This window comes from Anoplopoma fimbria, chromosome 13 (genome assembly GCF_027596085.1).
Source record: "Anoplopoma fimbria isolate UVic2021 breed Golden Eagle Sablefish chromosome 13, Afim_UVic_2022, whole genome shotgun sequence".
NCBI classification, from domain to species: Eukaryota; Metazoa; Chordata; class Actinopteri; order Perciformes; family Anoplopomatidae; genus Anoplopoma; species Anoplopoma fimbria.
Window position 1 is genome coordinate 14,996,872 of NC_072461.1, and position 27,176 is coordinate 15,024,047.

Here is a 27,176-nt window from a genome sequence, read left to right on the forward strand (position 1 = left end):
TTGACAGCGATACAAATACAGATACAACATCGAAAAGCAGAGAGAGGGATGTGAAATGTTGTGGCTTAATTAGACCGCCAAAGTGTGAGAGTGTGTTTTGTATATATGGCGAGTCAGGCATGTCACGTGCAGCTTGATTTGACTGCCCGAATCAACTCGCTGGAGTTGCTCCTTTTGATTTGAGAACTATTTGATGCATTTGCTTTAAAGGCAATGGGCAGCTCCAGCCCCCAGGGAAATCTATATGTGGGTAGGCAGGCATAGGACGGGGAGGCACCAGGAAAGAGTAGTTTTTTTGCAAAATGGGAAAATAAACCACACAAAACGTTATGCTTGCCTGGACAATGGATTTTTTTAAGATTACGCCAAAGTGTCAATTTTTTGCTGGATTTACTTGTGTTTAGTGTGTGGTTAATGTGTAAAATGTTTAGTATCAGTATTATTATTGGTATTATTCCCTTTTAAATAATAATAACTATAATTTCCCCTTCTTATCTTATATGTTGCTGTTTTATATTTTTTTGTCACGTATGATCTTTTTTGTTTTTATATTAAACTTTATTAAGTTGATACATATTGTATGAAATGTGCTGCTTCTTCAAACTGGGGGTGTGCCAACCTCCATCTACTGTAAATAATAAACCGACTATGGTTAAGTAGCCTACCTCATTTTAGGTGGATGAAACACATACATTGTGAGCCAGGCATCAATGAAGAAATGCTACAGTACTATGCTAGAGAAGGCTATCTTTGAGCCAATATAGATGCCATGGCTGTCCAAAGGCCGATAATCTATCTGTCATTATATGAGAAAATGACAGGTTCTCAATTTCTGCAACAATAGTAATGATGAGACTAAAGACACAGAAGCCCTGGTGATGGTGGTCGGCTGGTGATGGGTACAGAAGTCTCTACCATTGCCATGCAATTAACATTAGAATGTTCACTCAGCTAGGTTGTTATGTAATCCCAAGTGTTCGTGGTCTTTGAGACTATATATATATATATATATATATATTATATAGTTCCAGGAATGAATGTGACTTTTCTCACTGAAGGCAAAACCCAGATGTTATTGTGTGTTAGTTTTCTTTTGTCCAGTGGGAAAGGGGCTTAAGAGACAACACAAAATATTGCTCTTGAAAGCAAATAAAGTTGAAAAATGTGTACGTCTGCAGAAACCTCTGCTGCATTGTGTGATTGAATGAACACAGCCCACAAATGGCAGAGGTGTATTTAATTTCCATGCAGATGTCTGCGACTTCCAGCGTATACTTAAGCTTTTAGTACAATTTTTGAAGTGTAATGGTAAGGTTAAAAAAAGTAGTGGGTGAGGTTCGGTAATCAGTGTTATCAATTGTGATCCAGAACAACTGGGGGCTGGTTAAGAGTTGTGAGTCAGGAGTCGGCAGTCAATGGCAATACAAAAGATGCAATAAAAGGAGCCAGCATGATGTAAAATATGTACACATTTTATTTATTGGCATACAAGTTTTAGATTAATAAAATTGATTTCAACTGAAAAAAATTACATGGAAAAGTTAAATTTAACGAACTCCAGTTAAATGGACTATACGTGTTTTTCTAGTCTTTCCACTCAAAGTCTTTCCACTTTAAGACTACATGTCATCATTTACCTATTCATTAACTGATGAGCAGGGGCTACCATGCAGGGGCCACCTGCCCATCGGGATCTATCCAAGCATTCACACACATTCACACACCGAGGGCACAGCCTTGCCCAAGGACACATCGACATGGACTAGAAGAGCCGGGGATAAATAAAGTATAAGCTTAATCAAACAATTATGAATTCAATTGTATTTACATATTTAGAAATCAAGATAATTGTTGTTGTAATAGCTATGGCATACAGAAATGTATACTTGTAAATCCAGTTATTTCATAATTTACCAGCTATACAGTTTATAAACCATTGTTAAGGTTTCAATGACATATCATAATCTTAAAATGTTTGTTAGCAATTAGTGAGCAAAGAAGAGTTCTGACTGACATGATATCACAGTTTAGGTCTGTTCACTCCGGAAAGTTGTTCAGTGAAGTATTTGGTTCTAGAAGCTAGCTCCAGTGACTATACTCGCAGGTCTAGCTGGGGAACTGCTGTAGCTGTTGAGATTACGCACACTTTGGCGCAAGTCCCACCGGCTGAAGAGTTTCCCTCTACTGTTCTGTTGACTCCACCCTAGTATTTTGATCACTAGTTTGCACCATTTAAATCAATGAAAACATAATTGAACAGGGAAAATGAAACTCCTAAGGCTAACAAGCGTGTTAGCAAGCTAACTGAGCTAATGAGCTTGCTTACTGTAAGTTAGCAAGCTTTGCTCAGTTACTTACATGATAATACATTCACACAGTTATTCAAGGACATATTTGTACCATTGACTCCAGTCTCTTTACTGTCTGCAAACAACTGTTTTGTGGAACAGTTCATACTTCGACACAGCATGTTAATGATGCAAATAATGAGCAAATTCCCTAGTAGCTGAAAACTCCAATGGAAAGAATTGTTATCTCTGTAAAACTAACAAGACCAATTTCATTACTTTGATCAAAGGCAATGTCATAATTAATTTACGGTTTTTCAACACGATTCATAATGAACAGTAGTCACCAAACACTATGCATAGCACAGTTTACAAAAAAAAATAATTGAGAAGAAGCATTACTAATATTACATGCTTAATACAGAGCGAGCACAGGTTTTGGCTTTTCTTTTAAGAATGAAAGATGTACATTAAGGTCAGAATCTTTCTCTGTTTGACTGGAATGTTTCGATCCTGACAATGTTCAATGATGTCAGTTAAGATTAAGGTCAAACGCTACAAAGTACACATGCGGGAAAGATGATACACTACCAAACTCTCTTGCAAGAATACATGAATAAGATTAAAGCAAACAAACTGTGAAATAAGGCACATGCAGCAAGTCACACTTATAACCAAAGTTCAGTTTTTTGATTAAATTATATCATCAGTTAAGCTAAGACAATCACTTAAAGCATGGGTGTGGATGAACTCCATAGTTCTTTAAAAAAAAAAAAAAAAAAAAAAAAAAAAAGTTACCCTGTCAATTGGCATTATTATTTAAAAAGGAGTGTCCAATACACAAGTTCAGTTTTTTCTAGTCCAAATTAAAGGATTTAAGTAACTCATAGCTCGAAGAAGGTCAATAAATTGTGTAAGTCAATTTGTTTTTCTCAAGCCAAATAACAACCCTCATTTATTAAATGGGGTAAGGGATGTCACAAATGATGGTGAAATGATAGTTGAACTTGGTCACAAAGGGTACTACTTTTAATGGGACAGGGATAGTAAGTGGAAAGGGATAGATTGTAGAGACGCAGTATTAAGGGTGGAGGTCTGGGTCCTTAGGGAGGTGGGTACTCGTTCTGGGCTGCTGTGGGCCTTGTAGCTCTGCTCAGCCAAACAACTGCTACAAAAACAGAAAGATTAATAAGTGACATGAAAATGAGTGAGCATAAAACCTTTTTCACAATGCAGTCATTGATAATGTTATCAAGAATAAACTTAGGCAGTGAGACAAACTTGAACTGACATTTCAACTGCTTTTATCTTTTAGGTTTGCTGGCTCACTACAAGCAGAGCACTGCAGACTGGCCTGGCTTACACAACTATTCAAACTAAGCAATGTGTATCGCACATACATTGCAAGACACTGCATGTGCACACTTGGTTTATTGAAACAAGCATCAAATGCAGAGAGCATCAGTCTTTGGTCTTAATATTAAAAGCAGGTATAGTTCTGTCAGGTATTTATAAAGCATATATGAATATATGTTGACCAAAGTGCTGTACAATCCTCAGACTACTTAATGAAATGTGTAAAAAAAAAAAAAAAAAGAAAGATAAATGAATCAATGAAAATTGTTTATTAGTTTGGACTGTTAAATGGCAATTGAGAAGAAAATTATTTACAGTCAAAGAAAAGAACAAACTCGCCATTTATGCATTTGCCTTGTTCAACATTACCCACTGACACTAAATGCTATCATGTGTGCAGCTTTATTTACAGATTTTTTTTGCGTGCTGTGGCCAAGCAGCAAGTTTGTACCCTGAGCCAGACAACACCTTGACGACACCGACTTGACACTTTCTGCATTCTGAACGAATGTTTGGCAGTCAGGAGCCATCAGGGCAAAGTCTTGTTTTCCTACAGTGCAGTCATCCCACTAGAGACTGATCCATCAGCCCTTCACCTGGGAGGCTTCCAGACAAACAAAACCCCCTGATTGAAGCCAGCTAGGCCTTTAGCCACAATGGGGAAGAAAAGAGGATGGGATAGGACAGCTCGATAGATACGAGATGATGATTTCTTTTTTCAAACTAATACAACGCTCATTTAACAAAAAATACATAATCATTTTGAAAAATACCTGCAAGGCTGTGCAAACATTTTTTACCTGACATCGGTGCACAGCAGGTATGCCCTGGGACTGAAATTCAGTCCATGTCTTTGAGGTTGAGAGGCCTTATATTAGAGATTGTGGAGAACGAAAGCAGAACATTTTGGGGCAGTCATTTTAACACTAATACAGTTTTTATTGGTATAAAGATGATCTGATGATGCTTACATATTTAACACACTTTAGGACGTCTTCCTGACACTTGCCTTATTAGTTTGTATCAGCACGTCATCACTGCACTGAATCAAAACAAGAGTGAGAAAAAGCAAAGGAAAGGATTGGTGAGCTGAAACACTAATAACAGTTGGTCACCTACGTGATAAAAACAACAGCCAATCAGATTTCAACAAATACATAGATCAGTCCAAATTGAAGGTATTCGATTGGCCCAGTGTGAAAGGCAGAGTACTGCCCTGTGCTATCTGTGGTTGCGACTGACTTCAGGGTGTAAATAAAAACCCAGATCCTGGATAAAAATATATACAGGAGTCTTCCCAAACAGCCACTACCCAAACTTGACAACAGTCTGGTGAACACCAAAGAACCCACATGACAACACTGTTTTTTGCAAACAGATCATGGTTTAATATTACATCAGATAATTTTACTTTTCTTCATAATGTGTAATCCATTCTGTTATTTGAGTAGTTTATCTAAAGTAGTCCTGAGTAGTTTAAAGTCACTGTTGACAAAGTTCCCCCTGCCACCCTGCAAACTCTACCAGACTCTCAGCCCAGTGTTTTGGTTTTCTTGCAAGCATATGTACTGTTTTAGTGTGATCCATTGTTGTATATAAAATTTGTCACAGTAAACACACTGATGATTAACTGAAACTACAGGCTGAGATAGCAGTGTTATTTTGATTGGCTTTGAGATTTAATAGTATGATTCAGTTCAGCGTATTCTTGCCCTGCTGTTGGTTAGCGGGCCCCACATCTGTTTGGAGCATGTGGCCAGGCATTACACATGGCACCTTTATTTGTACCTGAACACTTATAAATGTTTTAAGCTGTAAACTAAATTATATGACTGTACTTAAAGAAGTACATCATCCGGTGTTAATGTTTACATTTCTTACCCATAATTTTTTTTTATATATATACAGCGGGTAAAATAAGTATTGAACACATCACCATTTTTCTCAGTAAATATATTTCTAAAGGTGCTATTGACATGAAATTTTCATCAGATGTCGGTAACAACCCAAGTAATCCATACATATAAAGAAAACCAAACAAATAAGTTCAGAAATTAAGTTATGTGTAATAAAATGGAATGACACAGGAAAAAGTATTGAACGCATGAAGAAAGGGAGGTGCAAAAAGGCATGGAAAGCCAAGACATCAAGTGAAATCTATCAGTAATTAGAAAGCAATCCTGCCCCTTGTCGGTGCAAATTAATATCAGCTAGTTCAGTCTCAACTGATGGCCTGTAAAAAGGTGTCTCATTACCAAGGTGTCACACAAGAAACATCTCATGATGATAAAAGCAAAGAGCTCTCTCAAGACCTTCGCAACCTTATTGTTGCAAAACATACTGATGGCATTGGTTACAGAAGGATTTCTAAACTTCTGAATGTTCCAGTGAGCACTGTTGGGGCCATAATCCGGAAGTGGAAAGAACATAATTTCACCATAAACCGGCCACGACCAGCTGCTCCTCACAAGATTTCTGACAGAGGAGTGAAAATAATTATCAGAAGAGTTGTCCAAGAGCCAAGGACCACTTGTGGAGAGCTTCAGAAAGACCTGGAATTAGCAGGTACAATTGTTTCAAAGAAAGCAATAAGAAATGCATTCAACCGCCGTGGCCTGTATGCTAGCTCGCCACGCAAGACTCCATTGCTGAAGAAAAAGCATGTTGAAGCTCGTTTAAAGTTTGCTGCACAACATTTAGACAAGCCTGTGAAATACTGGGAGAATATAGTCTGGTCAGATGAGACCAAAATTGAACTCTTTGGATGCCATAATACACACCATGTTTGGAGGTCAAATGGCACTGCACATCACCCCAAAAACACCATACCAACAGTGAAGTTTGGAGGTGGGAACATCATGGTGTGGGGCTGTTTTTCAGCATACGGAACTGGCAAACTTCATATAATTGAAGGAAGGATGAATGGAAAAATGTACCGAGACATTCTTGATAAAAATCTGCTGCCATCTACCAGGATGATGAAGATGAAATTTCAGCAAGACAATGATCCCAAACACACAGACAAGGAAACTCTCAATTGGTTTCAGAGAAAGAAAATAAAGCTGATAGAATGACCCAGCCAATCACCTGTCTTGAATCCAAAAGAAAATCTATGGAAAGAACTAAAGATCAGAGTTCATAGAAGAGGCCCACGGAACCTTCAAGATTTGAAGACAGCCAAAATCACACCTGAGCAATGCATGCGACTAGCTCTCCATACAGGAGGCGTCTTGAAGCTGTCATTACCAATAAAGGCTTTTGTACGAAGTATTAAATAAATTTAATATAATATAAAATAAACCGTGTTCAATACTTTTTCCCTGTGTGATTCCACTTTATTACACATAACTTAATTTCTGAACTTATTTGTTTTGTTTTCTTTGTATGCATGGATTACTTGGGTTGTTTCCGACATCTGGGAAAATTTCATGTCAATAGCACCTTTAGAAATATATTTACTGAGAAAAATGGTGATCTGTTCAATACTTATTTTACCCGCTGTATATACAGTATATATCTGCATTTTATCGTTGAAAATGGATCAAAACGCCATCTCCAGTTGTAAATTAGCCATAATCTCACAGGGCCAATTCTGAGATAGAGTCGTTGGTGAGTACTCATGAAAATGTCCTCTAATCAGACTGGACTGGAAATGAAGCTATCAACTAGCTCTCTTATGCGTGTGTAAATCAAGCATTAAGTTGTTTAACTTTTCTTATTTAGGGGCTAGCTAGCTAATGTGAACTTGCTGATTCCACCATATTTTCTTGGTAACTTTACTAACACTGGTTACAGAAAAACAGCTGGCTGATGGCCAGCTGTAGCGCTGGGAACCTGCTCCACTCCGCAAAAAGACAAATTTTACAGCTGTAAGGAGAGGAAACGGACGGTCTGAAAGGAGGTGCTGGCAAAATTTCGAGTTGCTACAGCTGCAACGTTCCGTCTACGAAACTATCGCCCGCATATCCTCTCAGTAAGGTTGTCTCCCAGCTGAGGGGAGTGAGGCAGAGGGGCTGTGGGGTGTTGTGTGGTGTCTGGTTCGTGATTGATAAACAGTAAATTATCAATTCAGCAACAAGTACTGCCTTTATCCAAGCTACTGTAGCTGTCATATCTGTGGACGCTTCCTCGAGGCCTTTGCCCACAAAAAGTGGGCGTGATTCAATCTCTCAGCCCCTTGGACACCTTTTTTAATTTTTCCAAATTAAGCAGTGGGCGGACTTATGCTCAGACCTTCTCTTACCATTGTTATGCCGATGACACCCAGCTGGTCTTGTCATTTCCCCCCGGTGACACTCAAGTGGAGCCACGCATTGCTGCGTGCTGGGCTGACATCTCGAAGTGGATGGTGACACACCACCTGAAGCTCAACCTGGACAAAACTGAGCTACTGTTCCTCCCGGGGAAGGGTTGTCCGCACCGAGACCTGTCCATCACCATTGATGATGCCGTGGTGACGCCAACTCGGACTGCGAGGAATCTGGGTGTGACCCTGGACAACCAACTGTCGCTCTCAGCAAACATTGCATCGGTTACACGCTCCTGCAGATTCCTCCTCTACAACATCAGGAGGATTCGCCCATTCCTCACTGACGAGACGGCGCAGGTGCTCATCCAGGCTCTTGTCATCTCCCGCCTGGACTACTGCAACTCACTACTTGCCGGAGCCCTGGCGTCGGCCATCAGACCTCTGGAGCTTGTCCAGAAAGCTTCAGCTCATCTGGTGTTCAAGTTCTGCCACACAACTTCCCTTCTCCGTTCTCTACATTGGCTCCCTGTAAGAGCTCACATCCAGTTTAAGACTCTGGTGCTAGCCTACAGGGCAGTGAAAGGAACAGCTCCTTCCTATCTCCAGGCCATGGTCAAGCCCTACACCCCCGCCCGACCACTTCGCGCTGCTGCCTCGGGGCGATTGGTTGCCCCGTCGCTCAGAGGTCCCTTCGGCCGATTGACCCGGTCACAGCTTTTTTCTGTCCTGGCCCCACAGTGGTGGAATGAACTCCCCACTGACGTCAGGACAGCAGAGTCGTTGCCCATCTTTCTGCGCAGGCTGAAAACTCACCTCTTCAAGAAGTACTACCCTGAGCCTTCCGCTTAGCACTTATTGTATTCGTATTAGTTTGTTGCACTTATTGTATTCGTATTAGTTTGTTTCGGTACTGTACTTTTGCTCTGGTTTATGCTCTTAGATGCTTGTTTAAGAAAGGAGATGCACTTATGACTTCTGGTGACTAGTAGTTCTCTTGAATACCTATGTTGAATACACTTATTGTAAGTCGCTTTGGATAAAAGCGTCTGCTAAATGACTGTAATGTAATGTAACCTCACCTTGGGGTGAGGTTACACCTAAATTACGACTTATTGGCCAAAATTATTTTTAATAAACTGCTGATGTCTGTATGACAGTCAGTCTAAGCCTGCAGGAGACAAAGAAGAAGATGGTCTTTTCTTCTTAAACTCTGGGAAGGATATACACTATTTGTGCTCAGTCTGCTTGCTGGACGTGGTTTATCCTGTCTTTGACCATTGCAAAGCACCAACGCACTTTTCTTTCAACAGCTATTTATAAAAGTACTGGGTTAACATTCCTCAATAGGACATGTTTATGTACCAAGGCACTCAGCAGGATTTTGAAATGAGAAGATAAATCCCCATATGCTTCTGTACAGTAAAAGGGCAATGGTTTATCCATCCACATGGGTGTATGTGTCTCAAAACTCTTGCCAAACACTCCCCACAGGTAAAATATTTATGGAATGTGTCTTACTCTGCCTGACGGTAGTGTCTGCCAGAATGGTCCTTGGCCAGCGTCTATGCAAAGTACTTTTCAGTATGATCTGGGAGATCACATCATATGATGACACCATGAAAACAAACATCCAGGTCTTTTTCAATACATCTCAGGAAAAGAAGGGATTTACTATAACAGAGATTGAAACAATATATGGGAGATGAGCTGTGCTCCTCAAGCAATGACCGTGCAGCATCTGCCAGGGTGAAGGATCTGCAGGTATATAAAATCCATCTGTGGTTGATGAGCGTTCTGTGCTGTCTCAGAATGTTTTAGCATTCAAACAACACAAACATAGTAAATGAGGAAGAGAATACTTGCAGTCCTGTATGTGTAGTATGTTAAGCATGGTTCTAACATTGTCCCCAGTGTACACTAGATGACCCACAGGAACAGCAATGTATGTGCGTATAAGTGAATGTAACAACTTTATGTGAGACTACAATGATTGTTCATTCAAGTTCTATTGAGGCTGTTAACTTGAAAGTGAAAACTCAAGAGCCATAATGATGCAGCCCTATACTCTTAAATTGATTTATCTAACCTAGCTATAGGGGCTTTCTTTAGTCCCCCAAGGCACTGTCCAGCCTAAATGTGGATACAGTATCTCTAGAAATTAAAAGCTGTTGCATTGGGAACCTTTCTTACATTTAGAAAGCAGAAAAAACACCCAATACACTGCAAATGCTGACATGCATTTCCGTGATAAATACTGTAAGCTATTTTGTTGAGTTGCCTATTAGCAAAATGCTGTGAGTGCAGCCTACATGTCCATGGCATTCATTGAGAAAGGTGGGAATGGAAGGAAGTTTATTTGCTGCTGTTGCTATAAGTGGATTTTCCTAAATAAATAACTACATAATACTTTGTGGCTGTTTGTCTTGTGATGCTCTGCTCATGGATTTGTCTCAATCACGCTGATCTCACTCCTCTCGTCCGTCTGAACATGCATGATTGGATAATATAAACAAATTTTAACGATGCATTGTGGGATACTTTGATTCAACTATGTATTTTTAAGCAATTGTCACTATGCATTTGTATAGTACTAGAAAATGACATACTCACAGAATAGTCCAATATAAAGTGAGTAGTAATTGATTTCTGACTGTGCAGTCTGTGCATTCTCCAATAACTCTCTCGGCAAGAACAACATCTGTAACCATGGTAACTGTACACAACCGAGATGGTGACAGCTGTTACCTCAAAAGGCTTAAAATACATTAAAATTACAAGTTAACAAATATCACAAATATTGACTTAACATTTTTGAAAAAATACTTAATACAAAATGAGACATTAATTACACATTATTTAACTTGTGTACAATGTAGAAGTCATCAGGACTCACCAGAGCCAGTTACGCTAGGTGCTCATGTGCTCACATCTACCAAATGGTTAGTTAAAATCTTTGTCATAGGCAATCTCATGGGATCTGTGGTTGTTTTGCTGGTGTTGGTTTCTTTGGCTCTTTAGAATAATCAGTCCTATCAACAATATAAAATATGAATACAATAATAATGTAAAAAAAGTCTGCTACAGTTTGTGTTTGGTTGAAATACAAATAACTCACTGATGAGCAATGCTTTCAAACTAAGAGGCGACTCTCCCAATTCCATCCACATAACTTGAACTTAGTACGTAGAACCCTGGCGGCCAGCAAAGTAAACAATGTCATAATTGTTTGATTACAACTTCTTAAAGATGTCTAAGGCCTTGTTCAGACCGTCACCTCAAATCTGTTTTTGCATGGACTTGGTAAATGGACTTGGTAAATGGACTTGCGTTTATAAACGCATTTCTTGTCTTTCGACCACTCAAAGCGCTGTGAACTTCATGTCAACATGAAGGTGTCATAGAAGGTGCCATCTACCCATCAGGATCTTAAGTAACCCAAATTCATGCACCTTAACACACCAATGGACTTGCGTTTATAAACGCATTTCTTGTCTTTCGACCACTCAAAGTGCTGTGAACTTCATGTCAACATGAAGGTACCATAGAAGGTGCCATCTGCCCATCAGGATCTTAAGTAACCCAAATTCATGCACCTTAACACACCAATGGCTCCGCCTTTGAGAGCAATTTGGGGTTCAGTATCTCTCGTAAGGACACTTCGACATTTGGACTTGAGGAGCTGAGGATTGAACCACTGACCTTCCATTTAGGTGACGACAAGCTCTACCTCTGAGCCACAATCCGTAGTTTGGCACATCTGGATTGTGTGTAGATTGATTTGAGAAAGTCCGGACAGTAAAAAACACATGAAATGTGATTTTTGCAAATCGTCTTAAATGTGATTCATTGGTAGAGCAGGGTCGTCCTCCAATCAGAGGATCAGTGGTTAAATCCTTGGCTCCGCTAGTCCATGTCGATGTGTCCTTGGGTAAGACACTTTACCCCAAATTGAACCCGCAGGCTGTTCCTGCGGTGTATAAATGGGTAGGAGTGTTTGATATTCCTGATGGGCAGGTGACACCTTGCATGGTAGCCCCTGCCATCAGTGTATGAATGGGTGTGAATAATGACATGTAGTGTTAAAATATTACTCACAGATGAAGAGGCCTTAAACCTTGATTTTGAATGCAGACAAGGAATTCTGCATGAAAGCAATGGCACACAAAGAGTGAGTCCTCTTTGATTACCGCTCTTTGAATCAAGCACTTTCCTTTGCACTACTTCCCAAAAAGTAAGAGGGAAATGTGTTTCATTATTAGAAAAAAATATTTGTAAAGTTTAGTATTTGTTTGTTTGTGTTGTACATACGTAATAGGCCACCATCAAATCTGTACTAGAGGGTAGTCACAAGTCCTCTTTATACATAGAATAATCATATCAAGACTCACCGTGGCAGCTTTTATCTAGTCAGGCTTCTCTCTTCAAAGATGGTAACCTCAATCTTAATAGGATTCAGTCAAGAAAGAAAGTCTGAAGCAAGGTCAATTATAAGATCAATAAAAGTCAACTGAAATTTGAATTCTCTTCACTTTTTACATAAGGAAGTACAAACTATAATTATACTGCAACTATGGGGCTATTATAAAATCGCTACTAGAATACACTCTCTCCGTGCAACAAACAGTAGCACATGGCATATTATTATGCAAAATGACATGATCAGACCTTCCCTGTCCAATATTTTTTTTTGAGCATGGCGAAGCATAACCCGCCCTCTTTGCCTCTGGTTGGCTCACCCTGGTAATCTTACCCTAAATCTACCTCATCTCAGTCCTCATGCCTAGACCTAAGCAACTTAACCAATGAAAGTGGTGGGTCATACCCTGGCCAGCAGGAAAAAAACAAAACAGGTTGATCCCATAATGTCCCTCTGCATAATAATAAACAATTTGCTTGTCTGTTGCATGCAGTGTTTAATTTCGGAGCAAAGGGCTTTTGATCCAATGCAACATTTTTTTACTTGCTTTTGATCCAATGCAACTGATCGGGAATCGTGTGCTATGACTTCTCAGAGATTCGCCCAGCGGTTTCCACGGGAACCGGGAAAAACGGCGAGAAATTTCCCCATAAAGATGAATGCATTTTGGGCATGGAGAGAGCTTAAAAACACTCAAATTTAGGCCCAGACTGACTCGTCATACTTTAACGTAAAAAAAATATTCGAGGTTTAAAACGTGAACAAAACTCTGGACTATATTGGGCCAAATGGGCATTTTGATAGCTAGCACAGATTTCATGACATCAGAGTTTAAGTTTCAGGAAAATTTAAGCCTTTTTCAGATTTTATAATGGGTGTGTATTGGATGGAATGTTCAGACCTAGAGTGCGTGATGTCATCACCAGAGTGAGAGGAGCTTCAGAATTCCCACAATTTTTGCTCTTCAGGCATCATTTTTTGTGTCAAATTGTCTCTTCCATAACACTATGGAATCCAACAGACTTATACATTTGGTCACAGCAGCCTGAAAGTGAGAGGAATCCAGCCATCTACTCCATAGAGACCCACGTTAATTCAGACTCCAAAAAGATCTTGCACAGAGAACTGTACCCCGTTTCCACTATTGCCACTACAGCCACATTTTTAACACTACAGAAGCAATTTTTACATATTCTTGTTCATCAAGTCGTTCTGCCTCTCATGGTCTGGTAATATTAATATTAATTAATAATTGGGGAAAATAGGAGCTACGGTTTGGGAGATTTCAGCAGTAGTTTGAGAGGTACGCCTCAGCTTAAACTCCATTTAAAGCCTATGTACCTGTGAGTCTCTTTGAAGTCATATTACTGTGGTAACCTTTGATGCTGGCAGGTGATTGATGCGAGCTAATTGCAGTTTGACACACACAGAGACAATGACACACGCACACACATACACAAATGGCTTGGAGATATTCAGGCAAAGGAATTGTTATAACTCCTGTCTGTCTGTCTCTCTTTTTTTCTGTCTCTGTCTCTCTCTTTTTCTCTTCCTATCTATCTGTCTCTCTCACTGTCTGCCTGTATGTCTCTCTCTCTCTCTCTCTCTCTTTCTCTCACTGTCTGTCTGTCTGTCTCTTTCTCTTCCTCTCTGTCTGTTTATCTCTCTTTCTCTAATCTCTGTTTCTCTATTTCTCAATCTCTTCCTCTCTCTCACACATCATTTCTAATTTTCAGTTTTCTTCAATTCATTTCTCTTCAATTGAATTCATACAGACCCAATTTCATTTTTAACTCTATCCACACAAATAACATATCTACGTCTTCAGAAGAGTCTTGGGATTCTCAAAATGAAGATATTAAATCAATACAACTTTTTGTACAAAGTTTTTAACTCAGAGTCTTGTTCAGGTAGAACCTTCCCTGTGTTATCACCAGTTATGGCCAACAGTGACTTAGCACTACTACTATTAATACTACTACTACTACTACCACTATTACTACTACAACTATTACTACTACTACTACAACAACAACTTCTTCTTCTACTACTATTATTTCTGATTAGAGAGTTTCTTCTACTTAACCACTACTACTACTACTACTGCTGCTACTACTATAGGTTCAGCTTCTAAACTACTACTCTTGTTATGACTACTTCTTCTACTACTATTACTACCACCTCTACAGTTTAACAGTTCAGCTTCCAGCTTTTTCTTCATTGTATTTCAGCTCTTTGCTTCTTTTGATGAGGCGGTTCAGCTTCCATCTCTGCCAGTTTTACCATTCAACTACCAGGTTTTTCAACAGTGCAGTTCGTGGCTTTTGGGCTTTTTCAGGAAAGTCATTTGAAACTTCCTCATTTTCAGCAATGCTCTGTGACTGATTTCAGCTTTCCAACGCATTTTCTGCAGGAAATGCATTTTCTAGCATTATTTAAGCGATTGGACTTTTTTTTCAAATGAACCCCAAACTAACCTTAAATGAACCTCATTGATACAGCTGTCTCAGAACTGTTAATATATGCAACGTTCTACTTTAACGTAGAAAAATGTTTCGAAGTTTAAAACGTCAACAAAACTCTGGACTATATTGGGCCAAATGGGCATTTTGAAAGCTAACACATATTTCATGACATTACAGTTTAAGTTTCAGGAAAATGTAAGCCTTTTTCAGATTTTATAATGGGTGTGTTGGATGGGATGTTCAGACTTAGAGTGGGTGATGTCATCGCCAGAGTGCAGATGAGCTGTAAAATATTTCCAAACAGCTTGATCCTATCTCCACAATTTTCACTGTTCATATACCATTTTGTGAAAAAAACGTAGGAAATAATGTGCTGGTCGTAGAAATGTGTCTATGAAATCAATCAGACTTACACATTTGACTCCATGTGCCTGAAAGCAAATTGAACTCCAACTAACTGCTCCATTAGACTCCATGTTAAATCTGACGTCTATTTCTCAAAGAAAGCAGATAGTTACAGTTTTCTAATCTGCTCTGAAGCTCATATTTTTGACACCACAAACATAAGAAGTACATATCTGTGTTCCTCAGTCTAATCTCTCTGATGATATCAATATGTTATCCATTGAACTCGTGGTTTTACAATTGGAGGCAGGAGTTTGACAGCTAGTTTTGTTCAAAATCACTGTGTTAATTAGTCTGCCTCTGCCCAGGTGCTCCCTCACCATGGCAACCAGTGACACACGCACAGAAGCACGAGTGCATGCCCACAGTGCGTGTGTGCGTGTGTCCTATGAATCTCTCATACAGAGATGAGAGGAGTGGTAGCTCCTCATTTCAAGTGCCCCTTTGTTCACATTTCAAACACCATAAACATAAAAATGATATCAACGCGATCGGCAGTCTTTTCTCTCTGTTGATAATAATATCTTGGTGTTTGGACTCACGTTCTTTTTCAAATGTACCTCAAATTAACCTCAAGTGAACCCCAAACTAACCCTAAATGAACCTCAATGATACAGCTGTCTCAGAACTGTTAATATATGCAACGTCTTCGGGCAGTAGCAGCCACACAGTCAAAATTTTGTGCGAAATGTTCTAGTTTAACTTAAAGCTGTGGTGTGATAACATTCACGTTTCCTGATTTCAGGGTATGATTAACAAGTTTAAGTTACCAAAAATGTTCAACTTATTATTTCTTTCTTTTTGTAAAAAAAAATAGTTGCTTTGACACCGTGTTTCTTATTTGTTTGTATGATTGGCAATCTTTTTGCAATCTTTTTACAAATCATACAAGGCCCCATCAGACAGAAAAATCTTTCTTTTAAGTTCAAAGGCAACCACCAAATGAGTACTAATGTAAGCGTAACACAAATGTTAAACTGTACGATACTTATGGTTGATAGTCACCATAATAAAAATGAAATTATTTTCCAGCTACAGCACTATGACACTTTTTTGTAGGATACGACTCGCAGGCCTCTCTCGATGGGATCGGTGAGCAAGAGGCCTCGTGGTGCGTAGATCTTGTCATTCTGCTCCTGTATGTACTTTGCAATATTCTTCAAAACCTGAAAGGGCACAACAATAACCGTTACACATATATTTAGCCTAGCCAACCTTCCTGAAAACCTTTTGATGGTTAGCAAGTATTTTGTCAAAATGTCGATTTTAATTATGTTGAGCTAAAGCATTTTGACAGTGTGCAACTTGTGTTGAAGTAGAATGTGGATAATATCAGAAATCTGTGCAGTATTATGTTTGCAAGTGCCTTAGCTAATTACAGATGCTTGCTAATACAACGCTTACATTAGCTTTCTAACAGCTAACTTTATCATCATCATCATCATCATCCTCCATCATCATTTAAGTTATCAACTGCACCCCTGGTAGACATGGGGTGCTAAAATAATCCTTTGTCATGCTGAAATCTAATTATTTTCGCTAGCTACAGGTATTTCGCTAGCTACAGGTATTTCGTACGCATTTCAGCCCATGGTTGCTTATTGTGGCGCTGACTGTTTTCCTTTTCTGTGGGCCTGGTTTTCAGATGCGTTGTGATCTGTCTCCGTTTTGTCTTCTATTGCTAGCTTTCTTAAGAGTGCTTCTCGGAAAGCGAAATCAGATTTGAAATCCAAAAAAGTTTAAAATAATTGATCGGTGTTCAAATTTCAAGAAAAGGCTTTGCAACATTTACTTAGCTTACAAAGGCTGTTGGGCTGCACTGTGTCCAAGTGGGAGAATCATTACTTAATTTGGCTGAGGTGTAATAGATTAAGAGAAGCCATGCTGTTTTTAAATTTGTTAGGACAAGCAATCTTAACAGATTTATTTCAGATCTTGAAACCATTTTGGTGTGGAACTGGACTGGAAAGGTTAAACTAACAAGTTTCATTTAGTAAGGCTAAATACAGTTTTTAAGGCATATACATTTTGCAGGTATAAAAAGAGCTATTGCATGTTTTTTTTTTTTTCAAACAATCACCTTAGTTTTGGTGTTACTTGTATTTTGATGCTGTTGGCCATGCATTATTTAATTCATCTTAGGGTACTAGGGATTTAGGGAGATTTAGAAAGACGTTTTCTATAATTTTCATAACTATGTTTTCAATTACCTTAAACTAAGAATTGTTGAGTTTTTGTTACCTTAGAATGAGCTGCTTATATCTACAATCTACATAGGTAGCACGTCCTCTTCACTGAGTGCGTTATGAATCACCGAAATCACCGCCAAGAACAGACAAACCAAACACTGGCCCTTGAGAGAGCCTTTCATGTTTTTACGTTACCTGAAGGCCACGGTAGTTATCTGACATTCTTGGAAAGGGAAGGGTGAGCGGAGGGGTGTTCAGCTGGAAGCTATCTGTTCTTTACCACTAGATGCCACTAAATCCTACACCTTACTCCTTTAACAACAACCAACATACAAAATGAACAGCCAATACAGAACAAGAATCTCAGAACATAAATCAGACATACTGATATTTCCTCTCCAGTTGCTCCTCACAAAAACAAAAAAACATTCTGTTTCTCAACTCAGACGAGTTGGTGTAGAGAAAGTGATTCTACCACTTAGACGTGGTAATCTGGAAAGACTACTGTTTCAGTGTGAAGCTCAGTTAATATTCACATTGAATGACATGACTCTAGTTCATTTAAAGGAGTGATGTCTCCTGTGATGGCTTGTAGAACATTTACACTTTTCCTTCACCACAATTTGTCTTGTAGTAAGTGATTCATGACGGATATTTGAAATGAAGTGTTCCACAGACTGTCTGCTCATTATGCAGTGGTTAGAAATTGTTTTAAAAATGCCCATATGGTTCATATTATATGTTATCATCGGTTTTGTAAATGTATGTCTCATTTTGCATTTGGTTGACTGTGACTTTCTGTGGGGAAAGTTAATTTAAAATCAAGAGAAATATTGATTATTGATTGAATTCTGCGGTACCGGTTACACCTGACCCCGGCCCAAAAAAGGTCCAGCCCTGACCAAAATTCATAGGCAAAGGCAACACTTACCCCTGCCTTAGCCATTTTCACACTGTAGTATGCAAGCATCACACCTAAGCATTGCATAGGATTTTAGATGTTGTTTTCTACTCTTGTTCACAATGCAGGAAAAGGACATACAGTGCTCGGCAGGTGAAATGTCTCTCACCTTCTCATAGTGAGTCTCCATACACAGGAAGACAATGTACGCTGTGAGGCAGGCCAGACAGCCTTCAATGTATGACTGGCTTCCCAGCTTCTCCGCTTCAGCATACAAGTTATTCAGTGTCTGCACCGTCTCCTCAAACTGCTGTTTGTCGATCTGAAACACATGAAACATAAATAAAGATCAAAGGGTTCAAGACTTTGGACAAGGCACAGAGCCAAATGTAGATTTGGACAGAATTGTTTGAGAGCTATCTCTCTCTGTTGGGATATTAGAGTGGAAACTCATCTTGCTAGCACCAGATTGTTTTCTTCCATTCGTTCCATTTCTAGATAAATGAGGAGGTGTATTTCCTTGGACTGGTCATACATCATGGGATTGCTGGGCAACCTTCCCGTACTGGAAACACCCCCTGAAATTATTAGGATGCCTAGGCAAAATCCTTCGTAAATGTTTTCACTTAATAACTGACAGGACAAACGTGCTGAAAACAGGACACACACATTGACAATCCAGGAAGGAATGTTGATGGTTTCTCCTTCAACGGTACCTTGACAAGATAAAGACATATCTCTGATGTTCTGTAGACTGCAGACAGCTTCAAACCGAAACCAAGAATGGCTGATAATCAAATCAGTGTTTTCCCGAATTCCTCAAATTAAAATTAGCTATGGGGAAAAACTGATTGAGGGTGAAGAATTGCTGGACACTGAGGTTGTTTGATTGGTTTGTTGACAATAGTGCCATACTGTTGTCCAGAATGGATCTGGTGATGATACTCAGGAAAAAAAGAAGGAGTCTGTAGACCAGAAGTGGAGCCTGTGAGGTCTTCCTGAGCCTCTGTAAACCCTCCAATGTTCTGCTCCCTTGTGAACGAGGAATGCAACAAGCTCCAACACATCAGTGGATTTAGGCGTGTTTGATTACTGCCATTAAGAGCCTTTGTTCTCCTTCTAATTTTTTCCAATTCAAAGGCTTCGATTCAAACCACATTTTGAACGTCTTTCAATTATGTCTGAAGCAGCCCTATTAGATTCCAAAAAAGTTAGATGGGAGTGGAAGGCTTAACAGCGATTCAAGTGAGGATGAGGGTTTTATCTTAAAGCTTTGGAAAAAAACAGCAAAAGCAAGCTAGATTTAAAGAATATATTTAAATCAGCCCAGGGTTGCCAACTCTTTTCCAAAGAAAGTAACTGCAGCACTGGCTCCATAAGTAAACAAAATTATGTCTGTAAGGAACCCGATATTTCATTGTTCTGAAAACATTGTCACATAAATGAAAAGTGGAAAAAGCTTGGCATAATACTGCACATTTCTTGAACTAGGATTACAGTCAAACAAAATATAAGTGGGAACATTTTTTGATGAGACACTTGAGCTTTTACCGTACCAAAGGAGAGCATTCTTCATTTTTCCAACAGTTCAGTCGGTCTGTGTGAACTGAATACTACCGGAAAACATGGGAGACCACAATATCAGGAGGGAAGTGCCAATGAAATCACAGTGGGTGGCTTAGAAGTTTACACTGCTGCTTCAAAGCAGAAAGCTCCTGGATTCCACTTAATAATATATATAATACTTTTCTTCTTTGTCTTTGACATTACCACCTCTTTGGCTGGACATCAATCTTTTATAATTTCTGTGGCTACAGTATAAAAAAGTGAAAATGTTATGTTTCATTTCTTTCAATGAATCTTGCAACAAGACTGGCTACCTCATATATAAAGGCATACAATTCTTAATGCTGATCCATTGGTAGGGATGTTAAAAGACTTGACTTAAACTGCCACTCAACCAGTGATACGCCTGAAGTCACATGACCATATACGTGCGTGGGTGCCCCACTGGCTGTTATGTATAGGTATGTTTGATTGTCTTTTATATATTAAAATAAAAAAATGTTCCATACCAACCTTATTCAAATGCTCTTTGGAATGCGTTTCATGACGACCCTGATGAAGGCTGCAACCCGAAACGTATTTTGTGTGTAAGGCACACCGCTCTATTTGGTTGTTGTAGTCTAAAGAGCAATTAAAATGCTTTTTCCCCTCTGCGTAGAGATCATACAACTTTGCCATCACAGCAAAAAAGAAGTAACAAAAGGAAAATGGTAACTGCTGGATGCTCCTTGAGTTCTATAAGGGCGAGAACTGCAAAGAGAGAACGAAGGAGTGGAACGTCGCCTGGACATGGGTGACTGATTTGATACAAGACCAGATTATCATTTTTATTTCATTAAAATGTGTACGTGTCGGACATTTCAATGAAGTTGTAGGATCAAGTTTTAAAATTCTAGTTGCCTTCTCTATTTTATAATAAAAAGCTAGAACCAAATCACACATCATATTGTTTAAGTTGCCCACATTGTCAGTGTACAGCAGCAGTAATAGCAGTTACCTCATGTAGTCCATAGATTGTACTCTCTCCAGGGGTCTGTATGGATTCAGTGGGACACTTGAAAAAAATCCTTTAAAGCACCTCAATGTTTTCATGTGCGATAGAACCTTCATTAAAAGAATGTCCAAAAATACTTTTACTGTATTGCAGTAAGAAAGGGGAAACATTATAGTTTTAACGTAAATTTCTCTATGAATTTATAGTCTTTATAATACACGGTTTTGGGAGGAGCTAGAGCCCCCTCAGCACAACTGCTTCCCATGCCCATGCTTAATGCATAAATCGTAACAATAAATAAATACATATAATCAAGACAATGACTGCATTTTTTCAGTACTTTTTCAAACAGTCTGAACACCAGTGTCAGCCCATCCACAAAGCCAACATTTCACCAATTTAATGTGATAATGTGATTGAACAAGTCATCCTGAAGAACATTGAAGAGGTGTGTCCTACCCGGGATTCCAGCTCAGAGGGGAACTTGGTTTGGAATTGGCACACAGTGCCATTTGTATAATCTCTCTGAATGAAGACTTTGGCAGCGATGGCTGCCTGTTGCCTCATGTCCTGCAAGCTGTGAGTCTGTGAAAACACAAGATTACAATTACTTCCAGATCAAACATTAATACAATTCCCCTCTATGTCTATTCATCAGGGAATACAATGAGTAGGTTTCATTTATGTTAAACCTATTCATATATCATGAAGAGATAAGCTAAAAAAAAACATTTGAAAGTGCTCTGGGAGTTTCTCTTTCACATATGTGCAATATAAATATTATACTATAACAATGTTTTTAAAAATATTTCAGCGATTTACCATGGCATGTAAAGATTGCAAATGAAAGAGGTACAAAAATGAGTTGGGATAAAATCCCTTGACATGTTAATATGCACTATTATACATTTCTTTCTCAAATCTTCTACTGTATTTGTGGATAGTGAAACAATGTTCTTTACAATCTTAAATACTTCTTGTTGTATGTTATATATGTTATATTTTTCAACTTTCTAATTGACAAACTGATAAGTCAGACTTATAGCTGCACATGTGCTGAAAAAAGGATACCATGCATGTGAGGTAAGGCCTGTTTAAAAGATGCGTGGAAAGACAGGAAGAAGTGAGTGTGATTCAAAAAGCTTGGTAATTATCTCTACAGTATATTGGTTTGAAAATGTAAAAGAATAACATATTGCAAGCTTCATATATTTTTGTCCTAATCTTTATTAATTAAATTAAAAACAGTAGTGAAAGTACTGAAAGTACTGAAAATGAATGATGGCTGAATTCACTTTCAAGGTCCTGGAATTGTACATACTGGCTTGAAGTCACGTCTTACTGGGACACTTGAATAGAACAGAGCCATCATTAGTAACACCTTTGTTTTTCTGACTATGTCCAGTTATGATGTCTGAGCTTTACAAGGCCTACTTGCCATATAAGATTTGGTACTTAACCTTTACTTAAAAGGTTTATTAACGTTAGATACCTCTGCCATGTTGAACTAGGTTTCTGTTTACCTTCCGCCAGAAGCTATTAGCACGTACTAAAAAAGAATCTTTCCGGGTGTAACTTTTGTGTAATATTAGGGGTTTCGGTTGTGGAGGACTGTTCGAACAAGAAAGTCCTTTAAGCAACCGAGTTGTAGGATTATTGAGTGTCTATTCATTTTTTGGAATCAAGTAGACACATTGATTTATGGACTTATCCTTTCTGCACTAGAGCACTATCTGATGTACTTCTCTTCCAGGATGATTTTGCCTCCACAGGAATTGCATTTAAAACACTGATTTGCTGTACTGTTTTGAATGTTGCAGCACAGGACTACTGTCACCAGTCACCAACTATCCTCAATGCCTCTTCACACTGTCAGGATGCAAAGTTTAATCTTGTTACGTTACCCAAAGTCTTATTCTTCCCTTCCCTGGAGCCAGCATGTTATTACCTTGTGGTCCAGGTGCGTAGCACCCTGCCAATTAACATAGCGGATTACCAAGTAAGCGGATTTAACTACCGTTACGCAGCTTCGCTCGTAAAAAAAACAGGTTGCCGATAATGCCGCATATAAGATTTTAATGAAATCCCTAGCTTTTTAACAATGATACAACTAGTAACGCTAGTAACACGTAACACGTCAAGTTACCGACTGATCAGAGAGCTACTAGGCTGTCACCGGTCAACTTTCCTTCTGTTTTTCAATCAGACATATTCCCAGAAAACATGAATAAAATAAGACAGGAAGAAAAAATTGTTCACACACGATTTACGTGCGAAAACGAGGGTTATCAACGTTAGATTACCTCTGCCATGTTGAACAAGATTTCTGTTTACCTTCCACTACAAGCTATCAGCATGTACTACAAAATAATATTTCCGGGGGGAACTTTTGTGTAATAACAAGGGTTCCGGTTGGAGAGGACTGTTCGGACAAGAAAGTCCTTTAAATAACAGAGTTGCCTACAAAAGTTTTCAAATTATTGTAGCCAAAGAAACTATGTAAACAGTGGTGGAAAGTTACTAAATACATTTACACATGTACCAAGGCAATTCTGAGGTATTTTTATTTGTGTATGCTACTTTATACTTTGACTCCACAACAATCAGGTAGTATAATAGTATGTTTAACTCCACTATATTAATGACAGCTATAGAGGTTAGGTTAGATTAGATTAAGATATAAAATAATTAAATACAATGCACTGCCCATATCATATAAAATAGGTAAAATATAAACATGTTAATGCATCTGCAGTAATAATCTAATGATATAATATGTAATAAAATACTTCTGACAGAGGGCATTGGGCTTTCATAGAGGGTTCTTTGACTTTTATACTCAAATTAAATTGTTCTCATGATAATTCTGCTCTTTTACATCAGCACAATTTAAGAGTGGTATTGCTACTTTTATTCAAGCAAATTATCTGATACTTCCCCCACCAGTGTGTAACAGTTCACTGTTATGTGGTAATGCAGAGTTGATCTTATAAATTAGTCTATACTTGCAACTTAATGATCATTCACCAATGCAAATGTTACAGTAAAACAATGTGTCCCTAATAACTATTAGAAAATCTCCTTTCAAATTGACATTTCATTGAAACAAATGAACACCAATGGGAAGATACAGCATCTTTTTTAAATGATGTAAAGTATTGTAATAAAACATGCAAATACACTGCTGTTTTCCTTTCAATAAAACATGAATTTTCTAAAGGAATCAGACATTTTTGTTTCGTTTGTTTGATAATCCAGTCTAAGGACAACCCTGAACTCAGTTTTAGGTGTCTGTTTTAACAACAGCATTACACTTTAATACCCCAAAATCATGGGGACATGTTTCTGTCCTTAGACCATCACAGACTCTGACTCCAGCGGTTGTGCAAGTACATACATTTGCAATTTTTGGTCAGAATTTATATTTGAAAAGGTCTTCGAGCTTAGAAACAAATAGGCCCCCTGTGTTTGATAAAAAAACAGAACACCAAACAAAATATTGATACCACTTGAATATTAGGACCATCCAGAGAGGTTTGTTGTTTTTAGAGTTAGCCAGCCACTAATGCCCTCTGAAACACGATGTTGTGTAATGAGTTTGACAGTGAGCAGCAAAAAAACTACCCTCACTACATGCCTCTTGGGGAATTAGAGGAACAGTATAATAACTTTGACAACGTCAAGACAGATTTTGACAGCCTGTTAGGAGTTGGTGTTCCGTTTTGAAATCTGAGTGCCTTGCCTGTGAGAAATGCGTTTTTCACAGCCGGCCATCCCATTCATCACAAGGCCTGATCCTGGCTTTCCGTGGGTAATTAGTGTATCTGTATAAATCTAAAAATGCAACTATTGCTCCTGCACTGGGCTTGTTTGTGTCCTTGCATGGGGCTGGGCCTCTAAGCCCCTCTCCTATGTGGTGGCTGGTGTGGGAGGGACCACTAATGAGCACCAATTGGGCCATTCATTTACAACAAATGCTGGTTAATATCCAACGACAATAGTTTAACTGCTGCTCAGGGCACTCTCTCTGAAGTGGCTCTCTAATAGAAACACTAGGCATCCTCCCTAGAACCGCAGATGGATCATTTAGCTCAGTAAATGTCACTTTTAGTGGGACACTATATATATGATAACATGTAATGTGAAAGTGCTTTGAGTGGTCAGAAGACTCGAAAAGCGCTATGCACTCACAATCCATTTACCATTACCATTTATGTATAATACATGCATACATACATGGCAGTGTGGCAGTGAGAAAAGGTATTCCATGGACAAAGCAGACAAAAGGGAGAGAATATCACTAACAGTAAGGGCTAGGTGTTTTCAACTGGGGGAAAGACAACAAAAAAAACATGCAGTCTAATACTGCAAAGCTGAAAAAAACTTGCCACAAAACAGCATCGTGTGAAAATGAGGCATAGAGGTTATCCTCCATCTGGTAAGGAAAATCTGTTATTTCTGATCATTTTTAGTTTTGATGACTTTGCCTGAGGCACCTGTGTTTACCATATCACATCTTGACTCAAGCATTGAGCATTTACAGCCAAAGGCAGAGACAAGTTAAATAGACTACCTCTAATTTAAGAGTAGTTGAAGCACCGTAGATAAAAAAAATAGATTTTTGCATCTTTGTTTCCAATCCAATGTCCAGAATCGAGACAGTATCCAAAGATCAAATCACTTCTTGACACAATTATCTCTCAGTTGTGGAATACAACTAAGTATGTCTTACAGGGAAATGCTGTCCACTCTACTCCACTACATTTATCTGACATCTATTTCTTAAATTACTTCCAGATTAAAATGTTGTAAATCCTAAACATCAGTTTACAAAACAAGACACAATGCTAACAAAAAGTAGCTCGCTGTCAAGCAGCTACACCATTAAAAATATTGCTTACATACTACTGCATCAGTAATAATGATCCCATGATATGATGAATAATTACATAACATAGCATTTCTGCTACATATAGGTTCTTCTACTTTCATGTTTTAAAGTACATCATGCTGAAAATAATCCTGAAATTTTATATATAAAGACAAACTGTTCACAACACTCTCTTTGTATTCATTTGATGTCTGATATGGTTTTCACACGAAATATTCAGTGACATGTACTGTGTCTCCCTCATTCTAACCATTCTAACCAGAAGTTAGTATGCAAGTTAATATGCAAGTGTTGTTAATTTTAACAAACATGATCTTCTTCCTACTCTTCATTGCAGAGCACTTTCTCAGTGTATCAAACTGCTTTCCATATAGTTTGTTTCTAAACTGGTTGTGGATCATGAAAATTTTGTCATTCAACAGACGAATCTGAAATAAGCCGTCTTGTGTAAAAACACCAGGTCAAGTAACTGCTAACTGAAGAACCATACTGTATGTAATGTTAGAATAAAACCTTGTTTCCAATAATATATAGTTGGCATGGTTTACTGGTAAAATATATTCAACCATATGAAGCAATTCAGGATTGTGACCATATTGTCAGTAAAAATAGTAGAATTTTTTTTCCCCATACAAACTTGGCTGTTGTCCAGGAAATGTCTTCCTTATGGTTTTCATCCGGGCTTCTTCAAAAAACAGCAAACTGTAGACAATGTTTTTGCATGCACACCTCATCTGCTGAAAAACGTATTAGGAAACTATCAGTAAATAATTTGGAAAGTTTGTAAAAAAAGCTTTACTGGAATGCAAATATGTGTAATAATAGTTACATATACATATTAATAATGAATAATCATTATTTGGGTTTAAATACAGCAGTTATACTTCATTTGGTATTTTGATTAGATTTGGAGAGTGATTTTGGATATGTTGATATTTTTGAATACTGGACTCGACTCATACTTATAGCTAGTCAATATCTGCCAGATGCCAGATTAGATGAGCATGAAAGCTCATTCTTGACCAAAAACACAACAACTAAATGATTTAGTTATTAAGCAAATGCCATATGCTGAGGAAGCTACATTAAAAGCTAATAAGTGGACCTTGTGAAAATATTTTGGTTTTATTCATTAATTCATCAAACAATGTGCTTCATGTTATGTGTGGCAGTAGCTCAAAATCTTTTTATTTAAACACCTGCAGGCTTTAAGCGGTGCCAATTTGCTAAACTAATCTTCTAATGCAGTGGAAATAAACCATACAGCCATATTGCTCAAATAACCTTTAAACATTCAAATGCATTTGCTACATTTGGTACATGAGTTCTTGGTCTGATCACATGCTAACAACATAAAGACTGCTTTTGAAGTTTACAGTATACACAAATGTGCTGCAGGACAGAACTCATCTTATAGCAAGAGTACTATTGCAATAAGTTGAATAGAGAAGGTAG

General features: G+C 38.4%; 1 protein-coding gene across 7 annotated transcripts; it reads right to left on the minus strand.

The window, feature by feature from the left end:
• Positions 1-1,463: 1,463 nt before the first annotated feature.
• LOC129101132 (golgin subfamily A member 7-like) lies at positions 1,464-23,186 on the minus strand. 7 transcript variants are annotated; one of them, XR_008531684.1, is made up of 7 exons: positions 23,134-23,186; positions 21,290-21,415; positions 18,440-18,592; positions 16,245-16,346; positions 12,282-12,334; positions 4,616-4,681; positions 1,464-3,456 (listed from the first exon to the last, which is right to left on the minus strand). XR_008531684.1 is itself a non-coding variant. In XM_054610790.1 (6 exons), exons 1-5 carry the CDS (start codon positions 23,140-23,142, stop codon positions 12,293-12,295), a joined length of 432 nt encoding a protein of 143 aa, XP_054466765.1. In that variant the 5' UTR covers positions 23,143-23,186; the 3' UTR covers positions 1,464-3,453; positions 12,282-12,292. The 7 variants fall into 7 exon arrangements, 5 of the variants coding, with proteins under 5 accessions (XP_054466765.1, XP_054466763.1, XP_054466768.1 ...); XR_008531683.1 differs by having other exon boundaries at positions 4,445-4,686; XM_054610790.1 differs by lacking the exon at positions 4,616-4,681 and having other exon boundaries at positions 1,464-3,453.
• Positions 23,187-27,176: the final 3,990 nt, after the last annotated feature.

Bases quoted from the DNA above. Each gene is read 5' to 3' on its own strand.
- LOC129101132 (XM_054610790.1), bottom strand. The intron at 18,593-21,289 runs GTAGGACACACC...CATGTGTTTCAG, and splicing joins CCTCTGAGCTGGAATCCCGG to ATCGACAAACAGCAGTTTGA. The intron at 16,347-18,439 runs GTGAGAGACATT...GTGCCCTTTCAG, and splicing joins TGGAGACTCACTATGAGAAG to GTTTTGAAGAATATTGCAAA.